The sequence below is a fragment of the Ochotona princeps genome, chromosome Y, assembly GCF_030435755.1.
Source record: "Ochotona princeps isolate mOchPri1 chromosome Y, mOchPri1.hap1, whole genome shotgun sequence".
Lineage (NCBI taxonomy): Eukaryota > Metazoa > Chordata > Mammalia > Lagomorpha > Ochotonidae > Ochotona > Ochotona princeps.
In genome coordinates, this window is record NC_080866.1 from 1488411 (window position 1) to 1505043 (window position 16633).

Below are 16633 nucleotides of genomic sequence, written 5' to 3' on the forward strand. Positions count from 1 at the left end.
AAAACAACTTTTGCTTTTCTAACAAAATAAAGCTATAATTAAAAAGTACTAGATATAATTAACAAACCAACCTTTTTTGTAGATACTTTAAAAACAGTAAAACAGAAAGCTGAGATAGAATATCCTTGAATTAGATAAAACTGAAAATTAAAATCCATTAGAACTGAACTCTTTTCTTTCAGTTTAATATTGTAAAACTGTCAAGAATTTGGCATATGTCAATCTGTAAAGATGATATATTTCCCATTTTGAAATATGATCAAACAAAAATTGAGATTTATTAAGAGACAAATCCAAGAAATGCTGCTAACTTATATCCCAAAGAATTTCATTTGATTTTTCATAATTACTACAATAAACTTTAACAAGCTAGGCAGATGTCTAAAAATTTTAATAAATTCCTCCAAGACAAAGGTTTTACAAATACTATCAAGATACTGTGTCAAAAAGTAATACTAAATAACTCAAACACATCTGTAGAACTGTAACAATTAGTTTAACATTAAAATTCAGGACTTACTTTAATAAGATTAGCACCTCCTTTTTTACAACCAACGTGATACTTTTGCTCAGGAGTCTGAAAGGCCATCAACTCTTTTGTTACACCCAAGTGGCCTTCCAAAATTGGTTCTTCAATACCTGTTTCACCTGTATTTTTAACAACATCCTGCCAATGGAAAAATATTACAGGAGTAGCCTATGACATAGGTAAGGACAAGTGGAACCACAACATCACACAGTCAGAGGTGATTTCAACCATGATTTCGCCCAATTTTTCCATTTAGGTTAGAAGAATTCTTAAGACAGAAAATTTGACAATTTTTTCTTCAAGAAATAGAAACATTCTTGGTCTTTTCATATGTGGAGGAAGGGAGACTACTGTAAAATCCATGGATGCTGCTCATTCATTGTAGCTCTTCAGAAAAAGAAACTGTGTTTGTAAATAGCAAATGCCAGGGCACAGAACACTTGCATTGTGGTTAAGACTGGTTGGTTTGTGCACATACCTTACCAGAGTGCTTAGATTCAGGTTTTGGTTCTGTTCTTGTTTCTAGCTTCCTGCTCAGGCACACAACTGGGAGGTAGCATGTAATGGTTCAAACAGATGAAACCTTTTTATTCATGGGAAGACCCAGATTGAGCTTCTGGGTACAAGATTAATTAGGCCCAGTCCCAACCACTGTAGATGTTCAGGTAGTTAAAGAGCAAAAGAATTCTTTGATTTCATTGAAAGAATAAATCCTACTTACTCCCCCCAGGCTGATTTCAAACAACACTAATAGAATCAAAAGCCAAAGCTATAAAATCCAGATTCTCTTGGAAATGCTAGTCTATAATATTCTGAGTAAATGTACCAAAAATAGTTCCAAATTAACAAAGAATCTGAGTATCAAACTTCAAGGCATTCAAACAGGACTAGTTGTGCATTCCTTCTACAAATCAGTGGTGAATTATTTGAAAGGTACAAATTCATCAAGAAAGCAATGTACCTGTTTATTAGAGTCATATCTTTAAAAATCATCCTTTAAAACAAGAAAGTTCACCCAGAATTAATATAACAAAACTAAATATTATACAACATACCTTAATTCTTTTGAGCCAATCAATTTCATTGTTAAGAAGAATGTCAGCATCAGGCACATTAATATTACTGTTGTAAGCATAATTAAGGAGCTGACATAGAAGTGTGAAATATTCACTAGAATGTTTTCCCCTCTCTCTTGCTGTGCTCTGAAATAATACATTAAAACAATGTTTACACTCAGAATGCATATCAGAGAACTGAAACTATGATAATGCTTTATATGACTCAAATAAATAATAAACAACAAACTGTTCTCTATTTTTCCAGAGACAATAGTCATTTCTTTAATAGTCCTACAAGTAAAAGCCAGTCTACAAATACTTTGTGGTATTTTATTAAATCAAAACAAATTGGGCCTGGCACCATGGCCTAGTGGCTAAAGTCCTCGCCTTGAACGTACTAGGACACCATGTGGACACTGGTTCTAATCCCGGCAGCTCCACTTCCCATCCAGCTCCCTGCTTGTGGCCTGGGAAAGCAGTGGAGGACGGCCCAATGCCTTGGGACTCTGCACCCGCGTGGGAGACCCCGAGCAGGCTCCAGGCTCCTGCCTTTGGATAGGCTCAGCTCTAGCTGTTGAGCTCACTTGGGGAGTGAATCATTGGACGGAAGATCTTCCTCTCTGTCTCTCCTCCTCTATGTATATCTGCCTTTCCAGTAAAAATAAATAAATCTTAAAAAAAAATCACAACAATTCAAAGTTAAATAAAAGCAAAATTCTAAATTTTCTGAAGGCTGCTTCGTTTTAACAATGACTCACATTGATAGGTTCATCTGTAAATTTCTTACCCCCAAAATGGTAAACAGTAGAGTAATGAAGAAAACAAGAGGCTGATGTCCCATGCAACATCTGGTACACATTAAAAAAAATTGCTCTTGTGCTAACTGGCGAATGGTTCTGGAGAAAAAAATATTTACTTTGTTACATTCACAGATAAAACAAAATATCAATGATGTTTTAACAGAATCTATGAATTAGTAACGAAGATATTAGCAGTTAGTTAACAACCAAGAATATCTGAACAATATGGTACTTGCCATGGAATAAAAACCTTAAATTGTTAAGCAACCATTTGGAAACATATTACTAACATTATTCTTAAAGTTTCTTACTGCATCATTTTTCGGAATTTTAAGTGCAAGCAATGGGGAAAGCTTGATCACATTAATGGTAGAGAAACATATGCCTCTTTGTTCCTGAATGGATGCTTACATTTCTATTTGGAAATCTGGAAATGCATCTCTAGTAAGTCCTGTATGTAATTTTTCACTCTCCTGAACTGTTTTCATGAACCATGCTTTGGTTCAAAATGATCATGAAAACCATAACAGCTTGATACCTCATGTTTAAAAGCAGTTCTTGAAATATGGTTCCTAGGAGCAACTGTATCTGAGCCTAAAAACAAATTCTTGGCACTTTGAATCATTCATTCAATCAACTGGCATTGTGCAGGGTGGTTAAGACACTTAAAAAGATTGTTCACATTTGATTTCCCAGTGCTGCTTTGAGTACACAGGCGGTGCTTCCAAATTGGTTATCTGCTAATGAATCTTGGCAGATAATGGATTATAGCCAAGGCTCTAGGGTCCTTTGCCACTGCTGTGGGAGATCTAACTGGAGTTATTGGCTTCTGTTTTGCTTTGGCCTACCACACCAGCTGTTGTGTGCATTTTGAAGAGTAAATGATCAGATGAAAATTAGTCAAGCTCACAACAAATTTCATATATATCATGCAAAAACAGTATAATTATTGAGACTAAAATTAGCAGACTAATGTCTTAGCCTGGAAGTGCCAGCATCTCTTAAAGTCACCAGTTCATGTCCCAGCAGCTCCACTTCATATTCAGCTCCCTACTTGTGGCTTGGGAAAACAATAGAAAATGGCCCAAGTCACTGGCACCCTGCTTCCATGTGGGAATACAAGAAGCTCCTGTCTACTGCTTTTGGATTGGCTCCGTTCCAGCTGCTCACCCATTTGGGGAGTCAAACAGTGGATGGAATATCTTTCTGTGTTTTCTTCAGCCTGTAAATCTGCCTTTCCAATACAAATAAAATAAAATACACTTAAAAGAACACATTAGTTTGTTTTATTTGCTTTAATCAGATGTAGAAAGTTACTTGCTTGAAAATAGTGACAGGGTCAGGTGTAGTAGCCTAATGGCTAAAGTACTCGCCTTGCACACTGTACCCAGTATCCACTAACTGTCCCCGTTTGTATCCCATCAGCTTCGCTTCCCATCCAGCTCCCTGCTTGTGGCCTGGGAAAGCAGTCGAGGACGGCCCAAAGCATTGGGACCCTGCACCCGCGTGGGAGACTGGAAGAGGTTCCTGGTTCCTCATTTTGGACTGGTGCAGCACCGTTGCAGCTATTTGGGAAGTGGATGGAAGACCTTTCTCTCTGTCTCTCCTTCACTCCGTAAATTTGACTTTCTAATAAAAATAGATAGATAGATAATCTCTCTCTAAGGGAAGAAAGAAAGAAAGAAAGAAAGGAAGGAAGGAAGGAAGGAAGGAAGGAAGGAAGGAAGGAAGGAAAAGAAAGAAACAAAACGAATGATATAGGGACAAGGAGTCAAAGGAGGAAACAGTGTTGCTCCACCAATTGCCTTATTCCCAGCAATGAAAACGGTGTAAGACAAAGAAAACTAGGATCCTGAAACTCAACCTGAGTTTCCCTAGTTGTTGTCAGGGTCTAAGTAAGCCATCACAATGACCTTCAAGTTCGTCTTAAAGAGAAGCCGGAAACAGGAGACAAGAGCTGTATATCAAGGTTAGGTAATCTGTTGTGGAACAAAGGTGTCCTAACTATCAAAATGTCTGCCCCAATTTTTGAAAATAGGCTCAATATAAAACTTTTACATGCACTTGAATTCTGAAATTACAAAGAACAAGACTCTAGACCAATCAGTTCCAAATTCCTGTCCTATCAGAGAAATATCAAAAACCAGTCCAAAGCTGCCAGTGTTCCTAGAAATTTATGGTTTACATGAACCCAAACGCTGTCAATTAAGAAACAGAACACTTCATGAAAGCAGCCTGAGGGTGTAGCATGCTAACACTTCAAGTGTAACCACTGCATCCCAGATGAGTGCCAGTTCATGTTCTGGCCTCTTCACTTCCAATCTATCTCCCTGCTTGTAACCTGGGATAGCTTAGCAGAGAATGGGTCAAAGCCTTGGGACCCTGCACCTGAAAGGGGGAGACCTGAAAGAGGTTCCTGGCTTCAGATGTGCTCAACTGCAGCTGTTGTGGCCATTTTGCACGTGCACCAGCAGATAGAAGACCTTTCTGTCTCTCCTTCTCTGTGAAATCTGCCTTACAAATAAAAATAAATCTCAAAGAAACTGAGAAAATCACTTAACTACCTCTTTAACAGCAGACATTATCAATGTGACAACCTGGTCTCCGAGTATAGGAGTAAAGCAGGCCTCAGTTGCATATTACTGAGTTCATACCAGTATGTCCAGGGACTATCGGAACACTGCTGAAAAACAGATGTATCTCTTTATTGCTTAATACAGCAGTTAATAATGATGGAAACTTCTGGGACTCGATGAAATAATTTAAGTTACTGGACAAAGACAATAGATAGTCAGGAAAAGCAACTGAGGATAGCCCAAAGCCTTGGGATCTTGCACCCACCACAGCAGATCTGGAAGAAACTCCTGGCTTTGGATCTGCTCAGCTCACTTGAGCAGTGAACCAGTGGATGAAAGATCTTCTGTCTCTCCTCTTAAATCTTCCTTTCCAAAAAAAAAAAAAATTAGTAATTTTTAAAGTAGTTTTTTTTTTAAAGATGAAAAGTTCCCTGCTGTGAGGAAGAAACAGTATACTCAAAAGCAAATAAGAACAATAAGAAATTTAGTAAATCATATTCCTGGGGCCAGCATAGTAGCACAGTGGGTGAAGCTTCTGTCTGTGATGCCAGCAACCCATACCACTTCTATTCAAGATCTAATTTTCTACTTCAGATACAGCTCCCTAGTAATATAGCTCAGAAAACAGAAGATGGCTGGCCTAAGTGGCTGTTAGCTTCAATCTGGCACATCCAGGTGTTGTGACCATATGCGCCAAGAACCAATAGAATTTCAGTTTTCCCCTTTCTCTCGTCTTCTTTTCTTTCAAATAAAAAAAAAATTAAATTTAAATATGTAAAAATAATATCACTCACAATCAGAACATTAGTGGAATTCAAGTTGCAACATGAACAATTATGAACATACCCCATAAAAGGAAGTAAATCTCATATCAAGAGTAAATATAGTGTACTATTTGAATAAGCAATTCACAAACATGTAGTACCATGCACTCATACCATGAAGCTTGAAAGAGAAACAAACTATGTACAATTGAAGGGAAAGAAAAGATGGTGTTACAAAGAAATTCAGATACTGAGCTTTCTAGACAAAGATTTTAAAGTAATATTTTCCCTTAAGGCAACATGAATTTTAATTAAGTAAATGTTTCATTCACTGGTACAGATGACAAAATAGTATGTACTTATAAAATATACAATTTCATCCTTACTGTAGCCCTTTGGAATAATATTAATATTATTTTATTTTTCATAATATAGTTCTATATAAAAAGGAATTTTCCCCCTCCTTGTTCCTCTGCAACTGATTTCCCCCATATCAATGTATTACACACTCCAGTGCTTTTTGAAAACTTTTAGGCTGGACCTAATCCTCAGCTAGTTTGTTAGCGTGCTTGGAGCAGCGAAGCACACTTTCTACAGGAAGACAGCACTATGAGAGTGGCCATAGTTTGAAGTGCAGCCATGGTTCTGTGCCCAATATCCAAGGGAACCCATACTCCACTCTAAAACCTATTACTTCACTTTTGGAGGTCATCACAAACATCAGAGACCATATATATATACACACACACATATATATACTTTTTAATATACAATTTCTTTTTAAATTTTACTTGAAAGGAGAGATGGGGTAAAACAGAGAAAGATCTTCCATCTAATGGTTCACTGCCCAAATGGCCACAATATTCAAAGTTGTGCCAGTCTAAAAACCAGAAACCAGGAGATTTTTTGCAGCTCCCATGAAGGAGCAGGGTACCAAGGTCCTTGGCTGTCCTTCACTGCTTTCCCAAGACAGACAAGGAGCTGGAAGGGACAGAATCTGGGACATGAAGTAGTACCCATATGAGAACATGGCACTAGCAGCCAGAGGATTACCGGATAGGAAGTACAGCAATTGCAACTAAAACTGACCATATGGGATGGCAGGCATAACTATAGGCCAATGATTAGCCTGCCACCTCACTACTCTGGCACTAGAAGCCCCATCTTTTATACTTCTTGTGCTAGCTCTGCGAATGCTGGTCCAGTCACTTTCCATCTATGGGATTTGTCAACAGCATGAGATTTGCAGTAATTTTTGAATTCAAACCAGAACCAGCATCTGGTGTTCTAGATGCATAGTATAGTCTTTCAGTAACAGAAGTTTACCATTCTGTTAATTATGTTCACCATGGCATTGTAAATACAGACCAAGGTAGATCTGCTATTTTTCAAAGGTCTCTTGACTAGACACCGGACTCTAATAGCCCTTTAGGCTGAAAAGTACATTCTGTCTTTTGTTTAGAGATCGATTTATCAATGCCATGAATCCTTTCTTTACCCAGATCCTGACAGGATTTCTCTTCTAAAGGCTTCCTTACCTCACCAAATTTAACTTCTGGTCCCATTAGTTGGTATTTCTCTAAATATCTGGTTAGTTTTGAGTCACAGCTTACATAATCTTTCTACATATAGGTAAAGTCTCTGCAATCTAAACTTCCCAGTAGGTAAAGAACCACACATAGGACCTGAACTCATGCAGACAAGTTCTCAAGCATGCTTTCTGGTACTCCCTTTCTTCCTTCTTAGTGCTCTCTCATTTGGGAGAGTCCTTCTGATAGTATCTTCTCAAGTAGCCTGTATCTCATAGTAAACTTTCAGGGAGGAATTTTATTTCCCCATCATGTTTGTTTATCCTTTCATTTGTCCAGTTACCAACGTAAGCAGTGACCAGAAATTCAGCTCAAGAGACTTTTACTAAGGCTCATGTGAAGATTCACTATCAAAGTCAGGTCCATTAGAAAGAACTCAATATTAAAAAAGTGTAGAGCTAGTTATTTTCTTTAGTGAGAGCAGTGATTATACATGTATTTTACAGATATATATATAAAAATAACCAGGCAGAATATAATTGATTAAAGTTGTTTACCTATTTCTTTATTGGATTAAAAAATCATTTTAATGTTTTCAAAATTCAAAATTACTTTAAATAACTATGGGTTAAATTTTAGTACATTTTAAAAAAATATACTTTTTTCTTAATTAAAGGTGTTCATGCTGTGTGAGATGAGACTAGAATAAAATTTAGTGAGCTCTTAAAAGACAGACAGTAGGGCACAGCATGACACTCAGTGGCAAAATCCTTGCCTTGCATCAACCAGGATCCCATTTGAGCACTGGTTTGTATCCTGGCTGCTTCACTTCCCAACCAGTGGGGATGGTCCAAAGCCTTGGGACCCTGCACTCACATGGAGTCCTGGAGGAAGCTCCCGACTCACAGCTTTGAATCAGCTCAGCTTCAGCTGTTGTGGCCATTAACAGAGTGAACCACAGATGGAAAATCTTTCTCTCTACCATTCCAATATAAATAAAAATCCATCTTAAAAAAACAGTATGTAAGATAAGTGATTTTCTACCTCCTTGTTATGTGATGTATTTACCTGTACTATGATAAGCCTATGTTGGAATCACATGCTAATCTTTTCAGTTAAGGTTTTTATGCATCTTGTAAATGCAGTAACAAGGCTTAATGCATCTCAGGAAATTTTCATGTTGTTCTGTTACCTTAATTGAGTATAACCGCTTTAAATATTTATGTTAAAGGAGCTTTTTAACTTATTACATCTACACTATATAGATGTAGTATTTACGTTAAAGGAGCTTTAGTTAAAATGCTCAGATATAATTTTTACTCTGAAAAAAGTTTAAGCCTTTAAATTTTTTTTTTTATATCTAAAACTCTAAAAGTGAATCTTTGAAACTGAGGTTTCCAGCTGGATCCTTGGAACTCTACAGATGAGACTCAATTGGTCTGGATCCAAGAGTTTCCTCTGGATTTCCCCATGGGCACCGGGTACTCCCCTAGGCCACAAGCACGGAGCTCAATGGGAAGTGGAGCTGCTACAACACAAACTGCTGCCCATAAGTGATCCAAACATTTGGCAAGGCGAGGATTTAGCCTTAAAGTCATTGCACCGGGTATGTGGCTAAGAATTATTTCAGATGTTCTGTATCACCACCATAATTACTAAGAATTAAACACACATACAATCAGAGAAACAGGTTATTTAGCCTTAGGTTAAAATGCCTGTATAAGCTCTCAGGTCGGGGCGTCTCTTGCCTGGATCCCTGACGCCAGTGAATGCTCTGCTCTGGGATTGTAAATCAATTCTAAAGTTTCCCAATGACAGTAACTCTTCCATTGAAGAACTTGTAATCACTTAACAATGCTGAGCAGCGAACACCAGTTCATGCAAAAGCTGAGGGTTGGGGCTTGTCCAGCAGGATATCCTATTACCTGACATGATGGATCAGGAGACTGGTCACATTAGGCAGGGCCATAACATTAACTAGCACCCGAGAACCATATCTGGGGGTAGATTCTGTGAGGGATGTGTGGGCCACACCCTGTGGAAATTCTAGCCCCACTGGTTAGCTCAAGAGTTGAGGTGGTGATGGACTAAGCTAGGTGTGACCAAGGAGCCTGCCATCAATCACAGGTAAAGGAACCCACAACAGTCTGGACTGGTCAGGCAGCAGCACCCGAAAGTGCATCCTGGATAGGGTGTGGGGTGGCCTGGGCTGCAACATTCACCAGCTCATACAAGGCCAAATGGGAGGCCAGTCTGAGCCTGGCACTGGTAAAACTCAATGGCATGCAGGACACAGTCCCTGCAGGTAAGCGCAAGAAGCATGATAGGAAACAGCCCAGAATAGGCCATGGAAAGTTTCCCACTGGCACACATTCAGCATGGGTCAGGAGCAGACCAGGCTGAATCAGTTCATGTCACCCACTGGCAAATCCGATCACCAGAACAGAGTGTGGGATGAGCCAGGTTTGGTTGCAACAAAACAAGTACACATTATGGAATGCCAGGGCGTGGTTGCCTGTACTGGATATGAATGCAGCACCCAACCAGCACACATGAGATCCAGGAAGGAAGGGAGGGGCAGAACTGGTGGGGGGATTAAGGGGCTGGTCCCCTCGCCGGACAGCTACTCCCAATGGAGAGCGTGGGCTGGGATAGAGACAGACTAGACTATGCAAGGCTACAACACCTGTGCGCTGCATGTGGACTAGATCAGGGAAAAGCCAGGCTGGGCTGATTATTCCTGCTGGTGCAAGCATAAATTAGAGTGGGTGAGGGATGTATGGGCATAGCCGCAGAAGCTGGCACTGGGGACTAATTCTGTCAAGTCAAAGCACAGAACCACCTAAAGAGTGCATAAACCGGGACAGAGAGACCTGGGAGGGAAAAAGTGGGTTCCCCCTTCTTGGGTCACTATTCCCGTGGGAGGGCATGAAGACTGGGACGGGGGATGGGATGGCTAGATAGAGAGGCACTCAACAACACCCGTGAGGGCTGGATGGTTGAGTTGGTTAGATAGAACTAAGCATTAATACCCATTGACACGTACAAGAGCCAAATGGGATGAGGGACAGACTGGTCTTCTGCTACACATACTGGCAAACCAGGGTAGGGGGCGGGCCTGGTGGGGGTTATTGTGGGTCGCCCCGACTAGGCTGCAGCTCCCACTGGTTTGTGTGAGGGCCGAGTATGTGCTGGGCAGAACCAGACTGGACTGCAACACCCATTGGTTCCAGTGCAACTCAGGACTGAAAACAGAACCAACCCAGCAATTGCAACCACCAGCTGATCGTGGTGATGGACTGTGCCGGGCCCTGTGCTTGCTAGAGCATACAAGAAACTAGTCTGGGAATACCTCAAAGTTTCTTTGGAGATCTCCCTAATCGAACTGCTGGACTCAGAACTCTAATCAAGAAAAGACAGAAGACAGAGCAGATCAATCATTCATCTCAGCTATATGTTGGCAGCGATATATGGGGCAAACGGAGACTTTATGATGGACCATATCAATCAGTGGACGACCTCATCGAGCGAAACTGGCAGCGATTCATAACCGGAGAACTATTAACACCACTCGAGCACATATCTCAGAGCATGCCCCACATCCGGGACTCGGGGTGGGCGGGAAACCGGGTGGGGCTTCCCCCTCAATATCCCCCTTTACCTCAGATACAAGATGGAAACAATGTGGACATAATAGTATTACCCACTTCCCTATACCCCTGAACCTTTTTTTTTTTTCTTTTCTTTTTCTTTCTTTAACTGTAATTAACTATGTAAAGATTGTCAACAACACAATAAAATAGATTAAAGAATCAAAAAAAACAAAAACAAAACAAAAAAAAACCTCAATGGCATGTATGAGAACTGGGTCTGGGAGTGGATCAAGTGGAGGAACTTGGGAAACTCCCCTGGTGAGTTATAGCTCCCGCTGGTGAACATGTGGTCCAGACCTGGGGGTCGGACAAGCTGGGCAAAGTAGCTCCAACAGCTGGCTAATGTGTCAATTGGTAATAGAACGGGGTGTACTGGGCAGGACTGAGCAAACCTTAGCCTACAAGCAAAACTAGAAACCAGGATGGAGCACAGGTTATGCCGAGATAGGCTCTTGCACCTACTGGTCTGCATGAGCCAGGAACGCTACGCCACAGTGTCTAAGGCAGGGGTTGGAACAGGTGAGGGGCTGAGCCAAGCTGAGTCAGAGCAACCACTGGCATGCGCGTGATCTATGGCTGGGAACAGGCCCAGCTGGGGAGCTAAGCGGACACCCTACCTGGCTGAGGTTCCCTCCAATGGGCGCAAGGGCTGGAATGGGGCTGCGTTCTGATCAGGAAAGAGTTGTAGTCTCCTTGGCACAAGTGTGGACTGGGACTGGACGCACCAAGCTGGGACAGACTCCAACACCATCTATTGTCCTGGAGGACCAAGGGTAGATGTGGGATAGACTAGGCAAGGTCTCAACCCCTACTGAGCCATGTGTGAGCCCTATGTGGGTATGGACGAGCCATGGCTGGGCTGAAACATCCAACAGCAAGGACCAGTTTGGGTTGAAGGCCAGTCAGGAAAAAGTCACTGTTCCTGCAAGGACAGGAGGTGAACTGACTAGGGCTGGCCCATGGACCCCGTGGTATGTGCAAAATCTGGCATTGGGAGGGGTTCTGTTGGAGCAGCCTGGGCAGCTCCTCTGGCAGGACACAGACCCTGCAGGTAAGCGCAAGAAGCATGATAGGAAACAGCCTAGAACAGGCCTTGGAAAGTTACTCACTGGCATACATTTGGCATGGGTCGGGGGCAGACCAGGCTGAATCAGTTCACGTCATCCACTGGCAAATCCAAGCACCAGAACAGAGTGTGGGTCGAGCCGGGTTTGGTTGCGACAAAAACCAGTGTACAATACGGAATGCCAAGGTGAGGTTGCCTGTACCGCATGTGACTGCAGCGCCCAACCAGCACATGTGAGAACCAGGAAAGGAGGGGGCAGAGCCGGCAGGGGAATAAAGGGTGGTTCCCTTGCTGGACAGCTACTCCCACTGGACAGTATGAGCTGGGAGGGGGCAGACCAGACTAGGCAGGGCTACCACTTGTGTGCCTCATGTGAGCTAGGTCAGGGAAAAGCCAGGCTGGGCTGATTGTTCCTACTGGTGCAAACAAAAATTAGAGTGGGTGAGGGTTGTTTGGGCTTATCCACAGCATCAACTGGCAGAAGCTGGCCCTGGGAGCTAATTCTGTCAAGTCAAATCACAGAACCACCTGGAGAGTGCATAATCCAGGAGTGGGAGAGGCCTGGGAGGGAAACAGTGGGTTCCTCCCTCTTGGGTTAGCACTCCCACAGAGGGCACAAAAACTAGGACAGGGGCTGGGGTGGCTAGACAGAGAGGCACTCAACAACACCCATGAGGGCTGGATAGTTGAGCTGGTTAGATGGAACTAAGCTTTAATACCTATCAACATGTACAAGAGTCAAATGGGATGTGGGACAGACTGGACTAGTCTGCTACACAGACTGGCAAACCAGGGTAGGGGACAGGCCTGGTGCGGGTTATTGTGGGTGGCTCCAACTAGGCTGCAGCTCCCACTGGTTGGTGTGAGTGCTGAGTATGTGCTGGGCAGAACCAGGTTGGGCTTTAACACCCATTGGTTCCAGTAGAAGACAGGGCTGGAAACAGAACCAACCCAGCAATTGAAACCACCAGCTGATTGGGGGATGGACTGTGCCGGGCCCTGTGCTTGCTAGAACATACAAGAATCTGGTCTGGGAATACCTCAGACAAAGTTTCTTTGGAGATATCCCCAATTGAACAGATGAACTCAGAACCCTAACCAAGGAAAGACATAAGACAGAACAAGTCAATCACCTCAGCTATATGTTGGCAGTGAAAAACTGGGCAAACGGAGACTCTGTGAGGACTATGTCAATCAGTGGATGCTTTAGGGACCTCATCATGCTTGGAGTGGCAAGATATCAAAACCACTTGAGCAAGGATCTCAGAGCATGCCCCACATCCAGGACTTGGGGTGGGTGGGAAACTGGGTGGGGCTTCTCCCTCAATATCCCCCTTTACCTCAGATACATGAAGGAAACAATATGGACATAATAGTCTTGTTCACTTTCCTATAGCCCTTGAACCTATTTATCCTAATTAACTAGGTAAAGATTGTCAAAAATATAATAAAAAATGAAAAAAATGCTTGTATTTCACATTTGTAATTTCTGGCTCCAGTACTAGAACCCTTGTTCCTGCTGATGTGTATGCCAGGAGATTGTTATCAAGGTCCAAGTACCTGGGTCTGTTACTTTCTTGTAATATATTTTGATTGTATCAGTACCTGATCCATATTCCTGTCTAATCTTCAAGTTGTGATCTTTTCGAGAATGAACCAGTGGATAGAATATTTGTGTCTCACACTCTTTCTGTGTCTTTTAACTGAATTGTAAGAAAAAAAAAGCCACACAAGAAAGTATCTCATATTCTTTAGGATAAATTATCAAAACAAACAACAGAATGTGTTAAGAATATTTAGATAAGTTGAGCCTATGTTCATTATTGGTTAAAAGAAAACACTAAAAATAAACAAAACCCTGTTGTTTGATTCAGTGTATCTATTTCTTTTATTTTTAAAGATTTATTTTATTGTTTTTGGTAAGTCAGCCATGCAGAGAGGAAGATCTTTCATCCATTGATTTATTCCCCAAGCAGCTGCAATGAGGCAATCCGAAGCTAAGATCCCAGAACCTGTTTGGGTCTCCCACACGGGTGCAGGGTCCCAAGGCTTTGGGCCGTCCTCGACTGCTTTCCCAGGCCACAAGCAGGGAGCTGGATGGGAAGTGGGACTACCAGGATTAGAACCAGCACCCACATGGGATCTACGACATGCAAGGTGAAAATTTTAGCCACTAGACTACCATGCCAGGCCCCAGCATATCTATTGCTCAAAAGAATTAAACTAGGAATCAGAAATGTATGTTCTAGTAATGTTCACACCAACAAGATTCTTAATAGAAAACAGGTAGAAATAATTCAAGTAGTTATCAACAGATTAAGTAACAAAAGTAATAAAATTGTAGGGCCCGGTCTCGCAAGTGTTAACTCCACTGCTTAGCTTGCTTTTCAAGGGGTAACAGGATGCACAATCTTGGTCTGATACATTTAGTTCCTGCCTTATCCACAAATTCCTGCTTCCCTGCTTGCCGTTTATCAGGATGCCCCTGGGGGTCTTAGGAGCTGCTTGAACGGTGGAAAAATACTGGGAGGAACCAGAGAGCATAAAAAGGCAGGATGAAGTTCAATAAAGTGGCATTCTCCTTGTACGAATGACCCAGTGCACGTTGTCTTGTTTTTAACCCTAGTCCCTCTGTTCAACTTGGGGTACACGGTGACGCAGGCGTTGCCAACAGAAAATATATACAATGGTAAGACATTCACTCTTAAAAATTAATCATTTTGTGACATTGTAAATATAGCTAAACCATTAAACATTCTACTAAGCTACACAAACCAAACACAAAAAGACAAATTTGCATTGTTTCATTTATATATATATTACCTAAAATAAGAAACTTCATAGTTACATAATTGTCACCACGGCTTGAAACGTGAGGAGAAATACGTTAGCTAAAATTGTGAGCAATATATAGCAATTATGATAGCATAATATTGGAAATACACTTAATGCTACTAAATTGTTAACTTAAAAAACATTAAATGACTAATTTTTTGTGGATGCAATTATGTGTTTCACCACAGCAAAAAAAAAATAAGAAAAATATCAAATCTGGATTTTGGCAAAGGACAAAATAAATTTAGATTAAATAGAACACATGACTTTAAAAATACCCTGAGTATCCAAATAATGCATACATAAAAATTACTCACTTGCTGGAACAGTGTAATAGCAAGTCAATGACAAAGGTTTTCCAGCTCCTTTCTTTACTAAATGCATGTAATGCTGTTGGAATTAAAGCAAAACACAATGTCATCACTTCCAAGGCTTCACAGCAAATCTGTTCATCTTCTATCTTCATCTTATGGTGTGCAATAAGGTTCTGTAAAAATTATAATAAGAAGTTAGTTAACCATAGGTAAATCAGGAGGAATGTTAATTTTCCAGCTAAGTTTTAAAAATATGTGCTCTCATATGGCCTCAGATCTTTCAAATTACTGCTGTGTAAGGCCTTTATATTACATACAGTTGAGATTAAAGGAGTATACGAGGCAAAAATTCAGTATCCTCATTTTCTTAGTTTTCTGGATTTGAGTGAAGATGACGGCAACCAAAAGTTTTGTGAAACAGTATTAACAGTTTGCCAACTTTTTTCATGTGGACATTTTGAAATCCATGCAATTTTTCTTAACTAAAAAGTTCATTTTACTTACCTAAAAGTCAGAAAGAAATACCCACAACAGCTGGGTATGGTTCATGAAAAAGCTGGGAGCTACTACTACTTTCCAGGGTGTGCAGGCTACAGCTAAAATTTATGATTTAAGAACTGTAACATTAACCATACTGACTCAATCCCATTGTTTTTCATAACATGCAGGTTTCACAAATTTTTACTTCATTTTTATCTAAGTCAAGTCAGGGTTAGCAAGGAGGAATGATGGGTACAGAGACAAAGGGACATAAGCAAGAGAAAGAGAGAAATATGTTCCATCTGATTCATTTTGTGAACTAATTTAAAATTTGTTCTACCCAAAAAATCCTTTTTAATTCCATCATCAACAAACCTTGTTTTTGTAATACTTGGCTATGTTTTCAGTTTTTCCCTCCAAAGAATTACGTTTATAGGCAACCTATCTAGAACACCGTTATATTTATTTATATCTGTTTAAAAAATTTTTCATTTTCATTTTATTTTCTATACCATTACATTTAAAAAGTAACCTCCTCACACCAATGTTTATGAAGGACGTACAATTTGATATGCTGAAAAGGTTACTTAGAACAATTAAAACCCTCTTCACACCAAACTGTAAACAATACATATGATACAGTACTTCAAAACATTCATGAAAAGTAAGTTAAAGATGTTTACTTCATATAAACCTTTAAAATTCATGTAGAGAAGTATGCCCTCAAAAGATAAGCAATCTCAAATTTCTAACTATATGAAGAAGCTATTAATGGCAGATAAATCATAGAGAATCTAAAAGTCAAACAATTTTATTTCTTAAATTAATTTGATTGGTGAAATATCTATATAGTAAATGCTGTTTCTACAGTATATAAATGCATGGACTTGAAAACAGGTATTTGGAAAAATTAATATCTCACTTAAGAAAAAAGAAAACTCGCACTTCAGGATCATGAAACATTGTATTTCAATGAAAACAGGTTTTAATTTTATCTAAGGTGATCTTGATCATATGGCAAACATAATC

General features: G+C 40.5%; 1 protein-coding gene across 1 annotated transcript in view; it reads right to left on the bottom strand.

Moving 5' to 3' along the window:
* Nucleotides 1-16633, bottom strand: part of LOC131478689 (probable ubiquitin carboxyl-terminal hydrolase FAF-X) — a 148310-nt gene that overhangs the window by 38825 nt on the left and 92852 nt on the right. The window contains 4 exon segments of the mRNA XM_058659276.1: nucleotides 521-667; nucleotides 1585-1731; nucleotides 2375-2483; nucleotides 15128-15297. Coding sequence (XP_058515259.1) covers nucleotides 521-667; nucleotides 1585-1731; nucleotides 2375-2483; nucleotides 15128-15297 — 573 coding nt within the window.